Source organism: Gavia stellata, chromosome Z (assembly GCF_030936135.1).
Source record: "Gavia stellata isolate bGavSte3 chromosome Z, bGavSte3.hap2, whole genome shotgun sequence".
Lineage (NCBI taxonomy): Eukaryota > Metazoa > Chordata > Aves > Gaviiformes > Gaviidae > Gavia > Gavia stellata.
This window is the reverse complement of record NC_082637.1, coordinates 45412239-45428123: the sequence shown is the minus strand read 5'-3', so window position 1 is coordinate 45428123 and position 15885 is coordinate 45412239. Positions and strand designations below refer to the sequence as shown.

Here is a 15885-nt window from a genome sequence, read left to right as displayed (position 1 = left end):
GATTCTACTTGAACTGTTTATAGGCATAGCGTCAAAATCTGCAGGTCCTGCATTATTGCCTTGTGATAGTGCCAGTGCCTGGGAGACCCAGAAGCAACTTTTAACCTCATTAACAGCTCAAAACAGTCTCAAAAAAAAACCTGACAACAAAACCCAAACGTACAGCTCTGCTGGATCTCTTGTTCTTTCTTTGATATTAGGCACGTCTCAGTTACTAACAGGTGTATTACAGTGAGTAAGCTTCTTATATTGGTTTTAAGAAGATACATAGCTCTACCCACACTGCCAGTCTTCCCAAGCACGCTCCTACCCTTCAGTGCAGTGTGTCATAACCCAACTATTCTGAGGGATTATGCATTGGTTAAGGTTCGGGCTGCTGCGAAGACAGATCCGGGTATTGGGTCCCGTACTTGGACTCCTCCTCGGCTGCCTTACTTCTGCCCAACTCTCTGAAACGGGGCTATGAGCAATACCAAACCAGTGCCCACAAAACAATGTTTGAGAATAAGAGATAAAAGAAAAGTGTCCACCACAACCGCAGCAAAAGAGAAGTAAACCAATAAAATATCGGCATTACCAATTTATGTACGATTTATTCAGCATTCATATACTCATGAATAGAAACTATGCAAGATGTAACTCTATCCAAATACTCATTAATAAAGATATACAAATACCTTATTGAAATTAAAATTACAGCAATACAAATCAAACTTACAATTGTAGTTATGGCGACAGGCAGTGTCATACGGTCAAGCGTCCTTGACAGGGAGGATCTCACCACGCTAGTGAGATCCTCAGCTAACTCTATCCAAAGCTCAGCTTTTATATGCTAGGTTGCTTTACCTATGCGCAACTACTTGCAGCTATGATGATCCAAAATCAAACTACAAAAGCCACAGGCTGTCTGCCTTTTCTGGCAGTCGGGCACCTTCTAGACTGGGTACTTAAAGGTAATTGTGGTTTGTACCTGTGATGTTTGCATGTTTCTGTGAAAATTGTAAAGGGACAGGGGGTCCATAGGTGGGGGCAGGTCATTGATTGTCTACTACACAATGTAACCTTAGTAAAACCCCAATGCAATTGTTAAGACTTACATGCTAAAGTTACCTGCTTTGGGTGCTACCTGGTAGCTAGAATCAACAGATTGCCACACTGTTTATACTGAGATACTCTGTGTTTTGGTATTTTTTTCCCCTTAAATATGTCATGCAATTTAAGGAACCTAAATGATAATCCTCATAGTCTCATCGCCATTCAGAAGATTGTCCACGCCTACATGCCAATGTAATACATTCTGTATCTATATCTACAATAATGTCATACATAATGTATGTATGTCACACTACTGTGTCTCTTGCATTCAGTGTGGTTCAGTTAACTTCTCTCTGATGGCACTGGCTGGAGGATTACTACAGTTGCCCACAGAATTTCCTGCTCAGAAACCCTGCAACACTAACAGTAACCCTAAAACTGATATTGGATTTACCTAGTTTGTGTTTAGCCCTCACTTAAAGAGGCAAAGGTTTTACCTAATCAGTTCTGATGATTCAGATCTCTGCTAATGATGACATTAAACAACTCACACTTATTCTTCAAGGAATGATAAGAGCTGGCTCATAAAAAGGAATGGTAGGTGGGCCCAAAAAACTCCCCGACTTTTAAAAGGAACTCAGAGGTAAACAAAATAATTACAATGCAAAGGGAAGATAACAGCTAATAAATACTTGTTGTTCACTGACCTCCTATTGTCAGTCTTAGGACGCATTAAACATTACCTGTTCCTGTAGCAGAGCACACCATGCTATTAAGAAGCTGACTTGAGGAAGGATGCCCTTTAAAATTCCACCTTTTACTCATGCTTCGTAAGAACATTGGTACTACTATGACTGAAAATTGTAACAAAGAAAACTCTCCAAACCAAATCACAGTTTAGAAAGGCGACATTGGTTTATTGCAGTGCTGGGTGCATGGGGGATTTCTCCTCCTAGCATGCACACCGGGTTAAAATCATGACAGGTATTTCAAACAGTTAACAAAGTTAGTTAAGTCTGCTGATCCTACCCCAAAATTAACTATTGGTTAATACTTTTCTTACTTCATCTTAAAGATACAGTTTTCTTTTAATTCAATACACATGTGCAGAGAGTAGGGGGCTTATTTGGGTTGGGGGTGTTTTCTAGCTAGGAGGTGTGGTTTTCACATTATAATGAGATTATAATGAGGCAAGTTAACTTTAGGGCACTATTTTAGCACTCTGTTCTATTTTTCTAAAATTCGTCCTTGTGTTAATTGTTATTGCTTGTTAGTGGAGAGTTAGTGGAGACAGTTTTTAGCTTTAATGTGTCTAAATACCAGGTACATTTGTTACAAAGTATCTTTTTTTACATTTTTTCCATTCTTTTTCACTTGTTTTTGACCTTGTGTTTTGAGGTGTTCTGTAACATTTCCCCCCTTTGAGACTTATGGATGTATTTTATAATTCCCATAAGTCTCAATCTTCCTTTACTTAGGTTCCCCCAGTTACACAGAAGTTGGTGGCATTTGTCACTTTTCTAATTAGGCCTTTTCACACGTTCTCAAATCTATCCCATCTTCTTACAAGCTGGAAAAGAAATAGAAATAGATAATATTTCAATTTTAACCTGATACACAGTAATACGGCCTTTAAGAGTCCTGTTGAAATGGTTCTCTTTCTGTTTTCAAACTCTGACGGAGGAGTTGGTTAACTCCTGCATAGTAGATCCAGGACCTTTACAGTAGTTTAGACATGAGTTCAGTCTGTGTTCTGGTATTATCATTACATCAATTCAGCAATGTAGTTTTAGGCTCATTAATTGCTCATACATGATCACAACTTAAGGTTTGGCAACTGCCGTTTCTGTATAAAGTTTATACAAAAGGGATTGTCTTATACCTAAATTGTTTAAATCTCTGGTATCAATCCTCCCTTTTGAAGTAGTTAGATTTTCTTACTACTTCCATGTATTTTCCTGTAAAACATCACTACCTCTTTGTCCACACTTGTTGTCTTTATCTAAATAATAGGAAACATTAGCCTGTTTAAAGGCTCCTGTGATGTTATCATATTCCTCTAGTAAAGATGAATTTACTGGTATAGTACCCCATGGGATGGGCTGACCAGCCAAATGAGGAACTGGGATACATGCTGTCACAGTGGTAAGATTACACATTCTGCCAAACCCTTATATCAAAGTTAGAATTAGGTTTTCATCCAAATCTATGTTGACCTCTCCATCTGTATCGACTTCTGCACTTCCTGACATCACTGCAAGAGATATAACCCAGAACTTCATGATTCCCAAGTTAATATTAAGCGTAAAGGTCCCTCTTGTTTGACAGTCCATTTTGGTGACGTGGCTGACTTGATCCTGCTGCAATGTATCCATACAGTGACTCCTTCAAGCTTGACAGTAGTATAGGTGGTGAGTAAAATCTGGAGAGGACCTTTCCACTTCCCTTTCAATGGCTCATCTGACCATGTCCTCAGATACAACCAGTCTCCAGGTTGGTATTGATGCACAGGAACATCCAGGGATAGTGGCGCACTCACAGTGACGTACCTGTGGAGAGAGGACAGAACCCTTCCCAGAGAGATAACATAGTCTTTCAGATATTTTTTTCCTATGATTTCAGGATTAACTCCTGTTTCTGTCACCTGACAAGGTTTACTGTACATGATCTCAAAAGGACTAACCTTTTCTTTAGTTCTAGGCTGGATACGTATTCGTAGCAAAGCTAAGGGTAAAGTGTCCAGCCACTTGGCAAATTTTACTGTTCTATCTTTTTAGGCTTTGATTCATTCTTTCTATTTTCCCACTTGACTGAGGTCTCCATGGGGTGTGGAGATCCCATTCTACCCCTAATGCTTTAGCTAAACTTTGAACAGCTTCTGCTATAAAGTGTGGGCCCCTATCTGAAGATAGTCCTATGGGTACCCCAAATCTTGCTATTATTTCCTTAAGTAACACTTTTGCTACTTCTTTTCCTTGTTGGTGCGACAAGGGAAAGCTTCTGGCCAGCCTGAAAAAGTTTCTAACATTACTAAAAGCTACCGGTATCTGTTTTGCTGCGGTAATTCGGAAAAGTCTGTTTGCCAATAGTGTTCTGGACTGTTTTCTCTCTTTGTCACCCTGGTAAAGGTCTTTGGGGTAAAGTGAGGATTGTTCTTCAGGCATGATTCACATTTCTTCACTATGCTTTTGACTATTCCAGTCATTCGTACACTTAGCACTTGTGTTTTTAATGCTTCAACCATTGTTTTAATTCCCCAATGAGTTTCTTGGTGTTTCTTATTAGCCAATTCACGCATGAATTCCTGCGCAACTACTTGATGTGAAGGAGTGACCCATCACCCTTCTTGGTTTTTAGTTGCCTTTAGTAGCTTAGCCAATTGGTTGTCTTCTGGTATATACAGCAGACTCTTAGGTCCCAGCCTCTGAATCTTTTCTGGCAAAACTAGCAATATTTGGCCTTCAGCTGTTTTTTTTTTCAGCTTTATCTGCCATGTGGTTTCCTATATGCATTGGGCTATTTCCAAATTGATGTGCCTTGCAATGCATAATTGCCACTAATCGGGGTAAATTAATTGCTTGTAATAATTGTTGGATCGTTGGCCTGTATTTGATCCTTGAGACGTTAAGAGTCCCCTTTCTTTCCAAATAGCTCCATGAGCGTGAACCACTCCAAAGGCAAATTTTTAATCTATCCATATATTAACAGTTTTATCTTTTGAAAGTTCTAATGCTTTCAGCAAGGCTTTCTGGGCTGAAATGTTGGATGGCAGAGTTTTTACCTCAATTACTTCCTTACCAGTTACCACTGCGTAACCTGTTTTTTGTGTTCCGTTCCACATAAAGCTGCTACCATCTACGAACAGGTCCCAGTCCACATTTTCTATTGGCATGTCTTTCAAGTCTGCTCTGCTGGAGTACGTCTGTTCTATTTGCAAACAGTCGTGAGTTAATTCTTCTCCACCAGGGTCAGTAGTTAGAAAGGTCGCTGGATTCAGGATCATGGTTACTTTCAGCTCCACATAGTCTTGTTCCAAAAGAATGGCTTGATATTTCAGCATCTGGCTTGGTGACAACCAGTGTCCTCCTTTATGTTCTAGCACTGCTGTAACTGCATGAGGCACAAATACAGTTAGTTTTTGCCTGAGCATCAATTTTCGGGCTTCTTGGATCAGTAATACTGTAGCTGCCACTGCTCAGAGACATGCTGGCCATCCTTTGCTAACATTGTCTAGTTGTTTTGAAAAATACCCCACTGGTCTTCTCCATGATCCAAGTCTCCAGGCCAATATCCCTAAGGCAATATGCAGTCTTTCATGCACAAGTAATTCAAATGGTTTTTCCAAATTCTAGGGCTGGATCATTCATTAAAGCTTGTTTCAATTTCATAAATGTATCTCTGCATTCCTGAGTCCAAACAAGGAGGTTTCCCTCCCCTTGTACAGCTTTATATAGGGGTTTGGCAGTGAGTCCAAAATTTATTATCCATGGGCAACACCATCCGGCCATTCCAGAAAATGCTTTGAGCTCTTGTTTCGATTTAGGTTTGGGAATCTCGCAAATGGCCTCTTTTCCTTCAGTTCCAAGACTACGCTGGCCCTGGGAAATCGTGTACCCCAAATATGTTACTTCCTGCAGGGCGATCTGTGCCTTTTTCTGGGATACCTTGTATCCTGCCAACCCAAAAAGTTTAGGAGGTCTATAGTCATTTGTATGTGTATTGGGTTTGCGTGGCAGCGCTTTGGTAGCAGGGGGGGCTACAGGGGTGGCTTCTGTGAGGAGCTGCTAGAAGCTTCCCCTATGTCTGACAGAGCCAATGCCAGCCGGCTCCAAGACGGACCCGCCGCCGGCCAAGGCCGAGCTAATCAGCAACAGTGGTAGCGCCTCTGTGATAACATATTTAAGAAGGGGGGGGAAAAACGGGAAGCGGCAGCCGGAGAAGAGAGGAGTGAGAATATGTGAGAGAAACAACTCTGCAGACACCAAGGTCAGTGAAGAAGGAGGGGGAGGAGGTGCTCCAGGCGCCGGAGCAGAGATTCCCCAGCAGCCCGTGGAGAAGACCATGGTGAGGCAGGCTGTGCCCCTGCAGCCCACAGAGGTCCATGGTGGAGCAGATATCCACCTGCAGCCTGTGGAGGACCCCACGCTGGAGCAGGTGGATGCCCGAAGGAGGCTGTGATCCTGTGGGAAGCCCACACTGGAGCAGGCTCCTGGCAGGACCTGTGGAGCCATGGAGAGAGGAGCCCACGCTGGAGCAGGTTAGCTGGCAGGACTTGTGACCCCGTGGGGGACCCACGCTGGAGCAGTCTGTTCCTGAAGGACTGCACCCCATGGAAAGGACCCGTGCTGGAGCAGTTCGTGAAGAACTGCAGCCTGTGGGAAGAACCCACGTTGGAGAAGTTCATGGAGAACTGTCTCCCGTGGGAGGGACCCCACGCTGGAGCAGGGGAAGAGTGTGAGGAGGAAGGAGCGGCAGAAACAACGTGTGATGAACTGACCACAACCCCCATTCCCCATCCCCCTGCGCCGCTCGGGGGGAAGAGGTAGAAAAATCGGGAGTGAAGTTGAGGCCGGGAAGAAGGGAGGGGTGGGGGGAAGGTGTTGTTTTTTTAAGATTTGGTTTTACTTCTCATTATCCTACTCTGGTTTTGATTGGTAATAAATTAAACTAATTTCCCCAGGTTGAGTCTATTTTGCCCATGATGGTAATTGGTGAGTGATCTCCCTGTGTCCTTATCTCGACCTACGAGCCTTTTCCTCATATTTTCTCTCTCCTGTCCAGCTGAGGAAGGGGAGTGAGTGAGCGGCTGTGTGGTGATTAGTCCGGCTGGGCTTAAACCACGACATCTTTCTTGTCACTTGTTGCTAAGAGTATGTCATCTACATACTGCAGCAAGGTGATATTTTTATGCATCTTTTGCCAGTCTTCTAATTCTTTGGCTAATTGATTTCCAAAGAACATAGGGCTATTCTTAAATCCTTGTGGTAACACTGTCCAGCACAACTGAGTTTTTCTACCTGTCCTAGGGTTTTCCCACTCAAAAGCGAACAGTTCCTGAGTCTTAGCTGCTAATGGAAGGCAAAAGAACGCATCTTTCAAGTCCAATATAGTAAACCATTTCCGCGTTTCCTTCAGGGTGGTCAAGAGAGTATACAGGTTTGCCATTACCGGGTGAACATCCTGTACAATTTGATTTATAGCCCTTAAGTCCTGGACCAATCTATACTCTTCTGAATGCGGCTTTTTAATTGGTAAGATCAGAGTGTTGTATTCTGATTGTCATTCTTTTAATAATCCAAAATTTACAAATTGTTCTATTAATGGTTCTAATCCTTTTCTTGCTTCTAATTTAACTGGATACTGTTTCCGTCTTACTGGTCTGGCATCTGGTTTCAACTGGATGATTATCGGTTCTGCTGCTCTGGATCGTCCTGGTGTTCCTGGAGCCCATACTAGAGGTGCTACAGCATTTTCAACTTCTTCTGGTATTTTCTGTAACTCGGCTTCCTTCTGTGACATAAAAACTTGAGCATCCAAAGCTTTATTTTCAGGAATATGAATTTGGATTTTTCCTTTTGAAAAAGTAATCTGTGCATTCAATTTACTTAATAAATCTCGCCCTAATAGCGCACAGGGCAATTAGGATATAGATAAATTGATGGGTTAACACCCTTTTCCCAATTCCAAACTTCAAAGGCTGGAAAAATGGCCGGTTTTCTTTTCAACCTGTGGCACCAATAATTGATGTGCTTTGATTACTCAAATTAGCTTTGGGTGTATTCAATACTGAATAAGTGGCCCCCATACCTACTAAAAATTTTACTTTTTCATACCCCAACTTTACTATAACCAGGGGTTCTGTTGGGGAGGGTTTCTGAATTTTCCCCTGGTCTCCCTCAGGCTGAATCTAATGTCATCATGTTAACAGCCTGCCTTGGCACTTCCTTCAGGCCTTGTCCTCTTAACTGTGGACACTCCCTTTTCCAGTGTCCTTTCTGCTTACAGAAAGCACACTGACCTTTCTCCAAGGATATTCCGGCCCTTTGTGCTTTACAGGGAAACCTTCTCCCCTGCTTAAATCTGTTATCACATATTTAAGAATTATCATTAAAATCCACATTCATCACACAATCTTTACAAACTTCACTCACAGCAACAAAAAGAATTCCCCACACCAAAATCAAAACCACAATTACAACAACAGAAATCCACACTCATCCCGCTCTCTAACATTGTACAGCCCATGTTTTGCCCATTACCTCTCCCAATTACTATCCTTATCTCAAATTCCTCCTCCTGTTGCTCTTCGGCCCATTTCCCTTTATGTTTGTTGCATCGCCTGCCGATGCTACATGCTGAACAATGCTTAGGTGTTTTCTTATTTTCTGCCTCTACAGCCAATACACCACTTTCACCTTCAATCAAGCCACACTCCTTACATATATCGTAATTATCCCGCAACACAAAGAACAAATTCACATGGTATCTCATCCCATTTTCCTTCACGTCTACAGAACAGCATGAATTGCAACACAGTATTGTAGCTTACACTTCCATTCTTAGGCCATTTCTCCTGATCATCCAGAGTATACAAGGGCCACCAATGATTGCAATATTCTACCAGCTTTTTCCGAGTAAGGGGATCACTTCAGACTTGCTCCAGTGCCTTAGTATACACCCCAGAGGAGAGCACTTAAGAATTCCCCCTTCAGTGGATTGTCCAGCTCCCATTATGTAAAATTACCCCATACGTGTGCCCAAGCCAAACCAAAAGCTGGACTTCGGGCGTCCCTGTAGTAATTTGCAGATTACTCAAGATTACACAGTAGTGCACTCCCAATATCAATACCAGCAGCTCAACATCGTGTACTACATTTAGATACGAATTATTTGCAAGCAACCAATATCAATACCAATCCAATATCAATACCAATACTAATGCCAGTACAAATGTTGTTAATCTCCCAGATAGCTGTGCAGAAACTCACCCGACCAAGGAGTTGGAGGGCTTCCCCGAAAATACTCTGGTGCATGCTGGAGTCCTCATGATTCCTCTGGTCCATTGAGATTTCGGAGAGCAGGTCCCATCTAGGTTGCCAAATTCTGTTACCAAAAATTGTAACGAAGAAAACTCTCCAAACCAAATTACAGTTTAGAAAGCCGACATTGGTTTATTGCAGTGCTGGGTACATGGGGGATTTCTCCTCCTAACATGCACGCCGGGTTAAAATCTTGACAGGTATTTAAAACAGTTAACAAAGTTAGTTACGTCTACTGATCCTACCCCAAAATTAACTATTGGTTAATACTTCTCTTACTTCATCTTAAAGATACAGTTCTCCTTTAATTCAATATGCATGCTCAGAGAGTAGGGGGCTTATTTGGGTTGGGGGTGTTTTCTAAGAAGAAAACTTCATAAGAACATTGGTACTACTGTTACCGAAAATCGTAACGAAGAAAACTCTCCAAACCAAATGATAGTTTAGAAAGCTGACATTGGTTTATGGCAGCACTGGGTGCATGTTAGGAGTAGAATTTTCAGTAACACTACCGAAATGCAGCTTTCATACACCATTTCATTCAAACAAGCTTATAAGATATCCTAAAAAATGCCATTTATTTCTGTGTTTATTACCATTCTCCATAGCTTCCTAGATACACTTGTCTGGTTAGTTAATTAAGACTATAGGCACTTTTAAGAATTTACATTTCATGGGTATCATATTTTCCCTTGGAAATTATGAAGGCGTTGCACTGCATATCTCCATCAGATCCAGGCAGGAAATTATGCAGTCGTTTACCACTTTCCAAAGCCATGCTTGTTTTAAAAACAATTTTAACTGTGACATACTAACCCCGTCTCTTACAGGAAATAGTGAAAGTTCATTATAGCTTTAGGCTCTTTTCTTCTCGAGCTAAGTAAATATTCTTTGCAAAAACCATTTTTAGGATTCTTGTCCTTGTCATCCTCATTGTGTTCCTGCTTGCCATCAACAGATGTTTTGAATGCTATAATTCTAGGGGTCATGTGCGCCTTGTTAAGTTCTCGGGAATATGCAGATCTTTTTTTCCTGTTTTGGTTTTTCTGGATTTTCCTTTCTGCCTCTCATACATTTTACTTGCTCTGAGAGCAAACGGATTTCCTATTTCTTTTTTTATGGCCAGCTTGTGACAGTCTATCATTTTAACTTGTTTATCCTGCATTTCAGGATACTCTTCAACTATCCTACTCAAGACTGACAGCTTAAGCTTTTAAAGAAAACAGTAAGGTACTCAGAGGTGGGTAAGCATAATTTACAATCCATTTCAAAACACCTCATGAAGATTTAGCCAGCTGAATTTAAATCTGGCAGTGCATGTTTCTTATCTGCTGTCTCTACAGCTCATTTACTATAGTTTAACACACGGATAATGAAAATTCATCCCTCCTGCCCTGTACACTTAATTTTATCTTCTGACAGGAATTTATGAATGCTATGATTATTAATCAAAAAAATTCTTCCTCAGTATTTAAAATGCATTTTAATTCCTTCAGAATCATGACACTCCGGCTAGCAAAAGGTCGTACATGGGGGGGAAACTTAAATGAATGATCTTCAGTTATACTGACTATTAAAAGAATAGCAAAGTTTTGAACTGTAAATCAGATGGCTTCATTTCAGCTGACTGAATGCAATCCGAAATCCGATGAAATCCAACATGGTAACTTAAAATATTTGATTTTGAAGCATCCGTTTTCCACTGAGTTCCTTAAGTACTCTGATTCTAATCTCCAGAGCTAATGTAATGACCCACCCTTAAATCATAAACAGTTTAAGCAGCTGCCTGGATTCTTTAATAGCCAATCTGTTTTCATCACTAACTGGCAGGGGCGGGAAAACCACCTACTCTAGAGTGTGTGCTGTTGTTAAAAGCACAACGAATAGAAGTTATGCACTCTTCACAAAACCAATCCGCCCTTGAAAGGCAGGGAGGAGACAGGAGGGAAGGTCAAAGAATGTAGTTATGCAAAAAACTTGGCAAATGAACTGCTCATCTAGAGGGAACTAAACAAACATTGAAAAAGCACTTCACTTACAAGTAGGAGATAGCTCCATGCCCTTGCTGTTTAATCAAATATTTTACAAGCAGGAAATCCCAATCAGTAAAAACACAACAGAGTGTGAAAGCAGAAGCGCAACTGCGTTACACTTTTCATATTGTCAGCTTTCAAAGTAGAAGGATCAATTCTGTAAACCTTCAAGTGTGGCCTAAAGGGAAGAGAATTTTCCCATCCGAGCTTCTCTAATTTGTTTTTAACTTCCTGCTTCCTTATGTCACTACAGATTCAGTAGGTTCAGAAGTGACTTGGCATATTGCTGGATCTGGCCTGTGCTCCTAACAGGGCTGTGCTGGCTATAGTCCTAAGACTTGAACTCCCGTTTTCTGTCGCAATGCTTCATTTTGCAGACATTTCCAGGGAGGTGGAAAAGGATACTGAGCAAATGAGGTGGAAGCTTTTCTGCCTGGGCTGGGTGCCTAGGTAGCAATCCGCAACAGCAGGTGATAAGCACAAACAGATTGACATTTTGGTGAGGAGTTCCTTCAGCCAACTCAGAAAGACTCTAAGCAAACAGGAAAAAGGAGTAGGCAGTTTTGTTTCTCACTTGACTATTGCTATTTTTATGAGAAATTAAAAATAATTCTTTTCCTTCAAGGGGCAGGGTTAAATAACATGCATTTTCACCAAACAAAATTAAAAAAATGTATGAAGGGGAAGATGAAGAGACTGTACTTGAAGAATCAGCTGTGAAATATAAGAAAATTACTCAGCTTCATAGCACTCATTCAAAGACTGTTTTAGTTAACAGAAGTAGTCTCTTACTTCAGTAAGCTTATTATCAATAGTAATTAACAGGTTTCCACTGATTTTGGAATGTGCCAGAAATGGGGTATGATCAGTTGAAATGAGTGCTTTTTATGCTTGCAGAAAATGAACACAAATTTATCATTCTGCAGTGTGGGCTGTTTAGAGCTCCAGCAATTGTGTGATGCTCTTACTAGTTTTCTGCTACGTTACTCATACATTCACATATTTTAATTACTCTATAGATTAAACTCTTATGTAATTATTGCAGTTGAGCAGTGGGTTGGACAAAATGACTTCTAGAGGTTCTTCCAACCCAAATTATTCTGTACTTCTGTTGCTTGTAGACAGTAACTCACATGCTTACTGTTTTCCACGTGTTCGCTGACAAAAGTCCTAAGAAATCTCTGCTTCTTGCTCAGCAACAAGTATAGAAATCTTCAAAGAGAGTATCCCTGGGGGTGTGTGTGTGTAAATTAAAGAACTGTACCAGTTCAACTTCATTATGCTATCCTGTATAGTATTTTTAATATACTATATCTCAATGCTACAGTTAAGCACTGCTTCTTGTGACAATTTTTTTTTTTTTGCACTGTATAGAGTGTTCAGTAGAAGCTTCATTGTCAATTGCAGGGCAGCTATGGCAAAATCCTAAGACAGCATGGTTAGAAGCCAAACGAGTAATAGAAAAAGAAACATCTTCCTCCTAAGGGAATACAAAGATGCTTTTCTCTTAGAAGGAACTGATGTATCAGGATCTGGTTTATCAGTGCCACAGCAGGTGAATCATCAACAGCTTCTTGCACCTCCCTCCTCTTCCCCCAGACACACAAGGTTCCAGAAACACTCTTACTGAAATGGATTTTTTGTCAAGTTTAGAGGCAAAGTATCTTTAAGGAAAATATGTTACTGAAAAGTGTTCTGGTTTCTCCTAAGGTCATGTTTCACTAAAAGGCAAAATTTAATTTATGTTTAGTAGTACTGCTTATTCCTGCCTTTATCATAATTTACTATCATTAAGCTTGTTTTGTATTGTTCATTTGGAAATTATCGTTTTCTTAGAAGGCTAAATGTAGATGCTAATTTACTGGTTTTATTACCATGTAAATAATGAGATACTTCATGCAATAAAACACAGTGAAATGACCATACTGTAACTGCTGCCATAAGAAACCACTGAAATATAAAACATATATATCAATTGCGGTTATAAGTTATCTGACATTTTGTTTAAGCAGGTTTCTTACAAAACCAAAATAAGAACCAGCCCTTCAAGGACCACTAAAAAGAAATAATGTACCCTTCAAAACACTAAAAAACAAGAAAATAAAAAAAGAAATAAAGAATAAAAAAAGAAAAAGTGGAAATAGTGGAGCTGGTTATGGCTGTCTTCAACTCTCAGTACACTCTGATAAAAGGTATACCACAGAGAATTAATGTAGTAAAGCTAACCACTCTCTTTAAAGATACTCTGTTTTATTCCGAGAGCAATAGAAGTACGTATTTTCAAAAAATATGCATTTACTGCATATGTATAAGAAGCATAGATACTGGAGCAAAGGTACTAACAACTTGGGGAAGGCCCAAATAGGTCGTTTACCCTTGGCGGGGAGAAGGGCTGGAGCTTTGTAAACTTGTTGAACCAGTCCTGAGGCAAAGGGCAGCACTGGGAGGACATGTGAGTTTAGGTCAAGAAAACAGCAGATGCACATTAGTCAAACATCATCCATGACCAACACAGCTTTCTGTGTTAGTGCAGGGGCTTGAACCCCTGAGCTCTCTACACCAAGTTTCGGACCTCCTGTACTAGTAAAGTAAAACATGGAAGCACAGGCATCAGAGTATGAATCTGTTCTTACTGCACATGAGAAAGGCTTTCAGCTTTTGATTTGAACCGATACAATTTCTGGTCTTGTCATGCCCCAGAACGACAGCAAAGATATGGATGTTATAAATCTGAAAGGTCTCAGAAACAATTCACAGGGAGTCAAGAATTCACAAAATAGGAAAACTGTACATACTAATCAGGTATGTTTTTTTCTTTTTTTCTTTCGAATAACCTTATGTAAATTCATAAACCTGAAATTCAATGTCAGTAATTGGCTGTGATGATACATCCAAGACAGATATTTTAACAAAACCTGAATTTGATTTATAATTCATAAACTGCCAGGGAAGCGAGTTCTGTTCTCAGAAATACATTAAGGAAAAAACACAGAAAATTGAGAGGACATGTAGGATTCAGAAAAATGTTTTCTAATGTTATAATGGCTTCATAGAAGATAAAAAAGAGGCATCAGAAATGGTGATCAGAGGGAATACTATGGACGAGGAGCTGATATAGAAGCATTTTCTCCCGAGAAGCTGGAAAAAGAGAAGCTGGAAACATTGGGTTTGGTGATACAATCTTTCCGTCAGACAGGGCATACATATTATGAAATACCTACTCATCCAAAATAGTGGAAATTTCAGACAAACACAAATTGGAGGCAACAGCTCTGACGTACAACTGAGAAAGAAGAGAAGAATACAATACACATGACTTCATAATAAACACATCCATTTTGGCTTCTTTTGACTGTACGTTTGTTTAGGCCCACATAGTGAGTAACTCACTATGAAGACGTGAGAGTCAGGTTAAAAAAAACCCCAGGTATTTTACTAGTGTCATGTATTAATATTTTCACATCCACACTCCAGAAATAATGTGCTACTCTAAAAGGTCCATTGAAAACTTCTATTACTTTCCTGTAATCATATGTACTTGCCAAGTTTGGTGATGGTTTGAAGCAGCACTCAAGAAATAGAGATTTCCTGATGCTGTGGATATTAATTTCTATTGTCCAATGGGTTTTGGATATGATCAGAGGCAGCAAAGGCATGCAGCCAAAGAAATGTCTCTACCTGAAGTGATTCCAGATTTACATTGATGGAAAGGATCACTTGGACTGTTCTGATATGCACTCCTGGGAACTAGACCAGGATCTGAGATCCTATGAGAGGAAGGTGGTAGATGGTGCCTATAACTTCCTCTTCAAAAAAGCCAGCAAAAAGGTAAATGGCAAAACAAAAAGAATAAAAGGACATTCAGAACCAGTTGAAACTGTTGAAAAATGGAGAAAAGTTGTGGCAGTCAATGAAAACTTGATTGTAATCAAAGAAACTAGTTTCCCACTGAAAAGGTTCAGCTGAAAAAGTTCAGCCACTACTTTGTGCAAATGTAGTAGAGATACATATACCCACGCTGACGCTTTCTCAGGCGCACTGTGACTGAGTCAGAGGAGTTTATTTTGAGGCTCTGCAGAGTATGGACTTTGCTGTGCAGAAGTCCACACGCTCTACGCAGCCCTTGGGTTAGCCTCATCAAGGGCCAACGCTCCTCCAGAGATAGATCTGCTATTGTCTTTGGCCATGAAAAAAGAAGAAAAGGGGTTTGGATCCATTCTCCCTTTTCCTTGTGTATCTGCACAGAGTTAGACACAAAGTGATCTTTGATTTCAGATTTTCTTAACACATTTTAATGTAGATCTAGGAAAGCATTTCTGACAATAAAATAGCGACATCATAATATTCTGAGCATATTTAAATACATTGTAGACAATGTGAAAACATGTGGATTGATGCTTTTTCTATTAAAACACTTAAAAGAAAAAAATAGGTTATGTTCTCAAGACAAACAGTATATTTCATAAATTCAAAGAGTCAGAGCCCAGGCTGTGGGTGATCCAGGTGAGCTCCTGGCCCAGGATCCAGGTGAGCTCCTGGCTGTGGCATGGGGGAAAGCGATGGGGGAGCACGGTCTGGCCTGGGCAGCACATGAAGCAGAGGCACTGGGCATGGTGGTGGTGCTGGAGGCAGGAGGTGTGGGACATGGGCTTCAAGCTGTGACCAGGAGAGAGGACATGGTGCCACGGGCAGTGCAGCTGCCTGCAAATGTGAAAGCATGGCTCTTTGACCCAGAGGGCTGGACTCTCCTGATTTACAGTGTAGGTTCAAAAATCTGT

General features: G+C 40.6%; 1 protein-coding gene across 1 annotated transcript in view; it reads left to right on the top strand.

Annotated features, from left to right (window-relative positions):
* The first annotated feature begins 13798 nt into the window (after nucleotides 1-13798).
* The window catches only part of SLC28A3 (solute carrier family 28 member 3), a 35004-nt gene continuing 32917 nt past the window's right edge, over nucleotides 13799-15885 (top strand). The window contains exon 1 of the mRNA XM_059834014.1: nucleotides 13799-13909. Within this exon, the coding sequence (XP_059689997.1) occupies nucleotides 13799-13909 (111 nt within the window). The remainder of the gene's footprint in view (nucleotides 13910-15885) is intronic.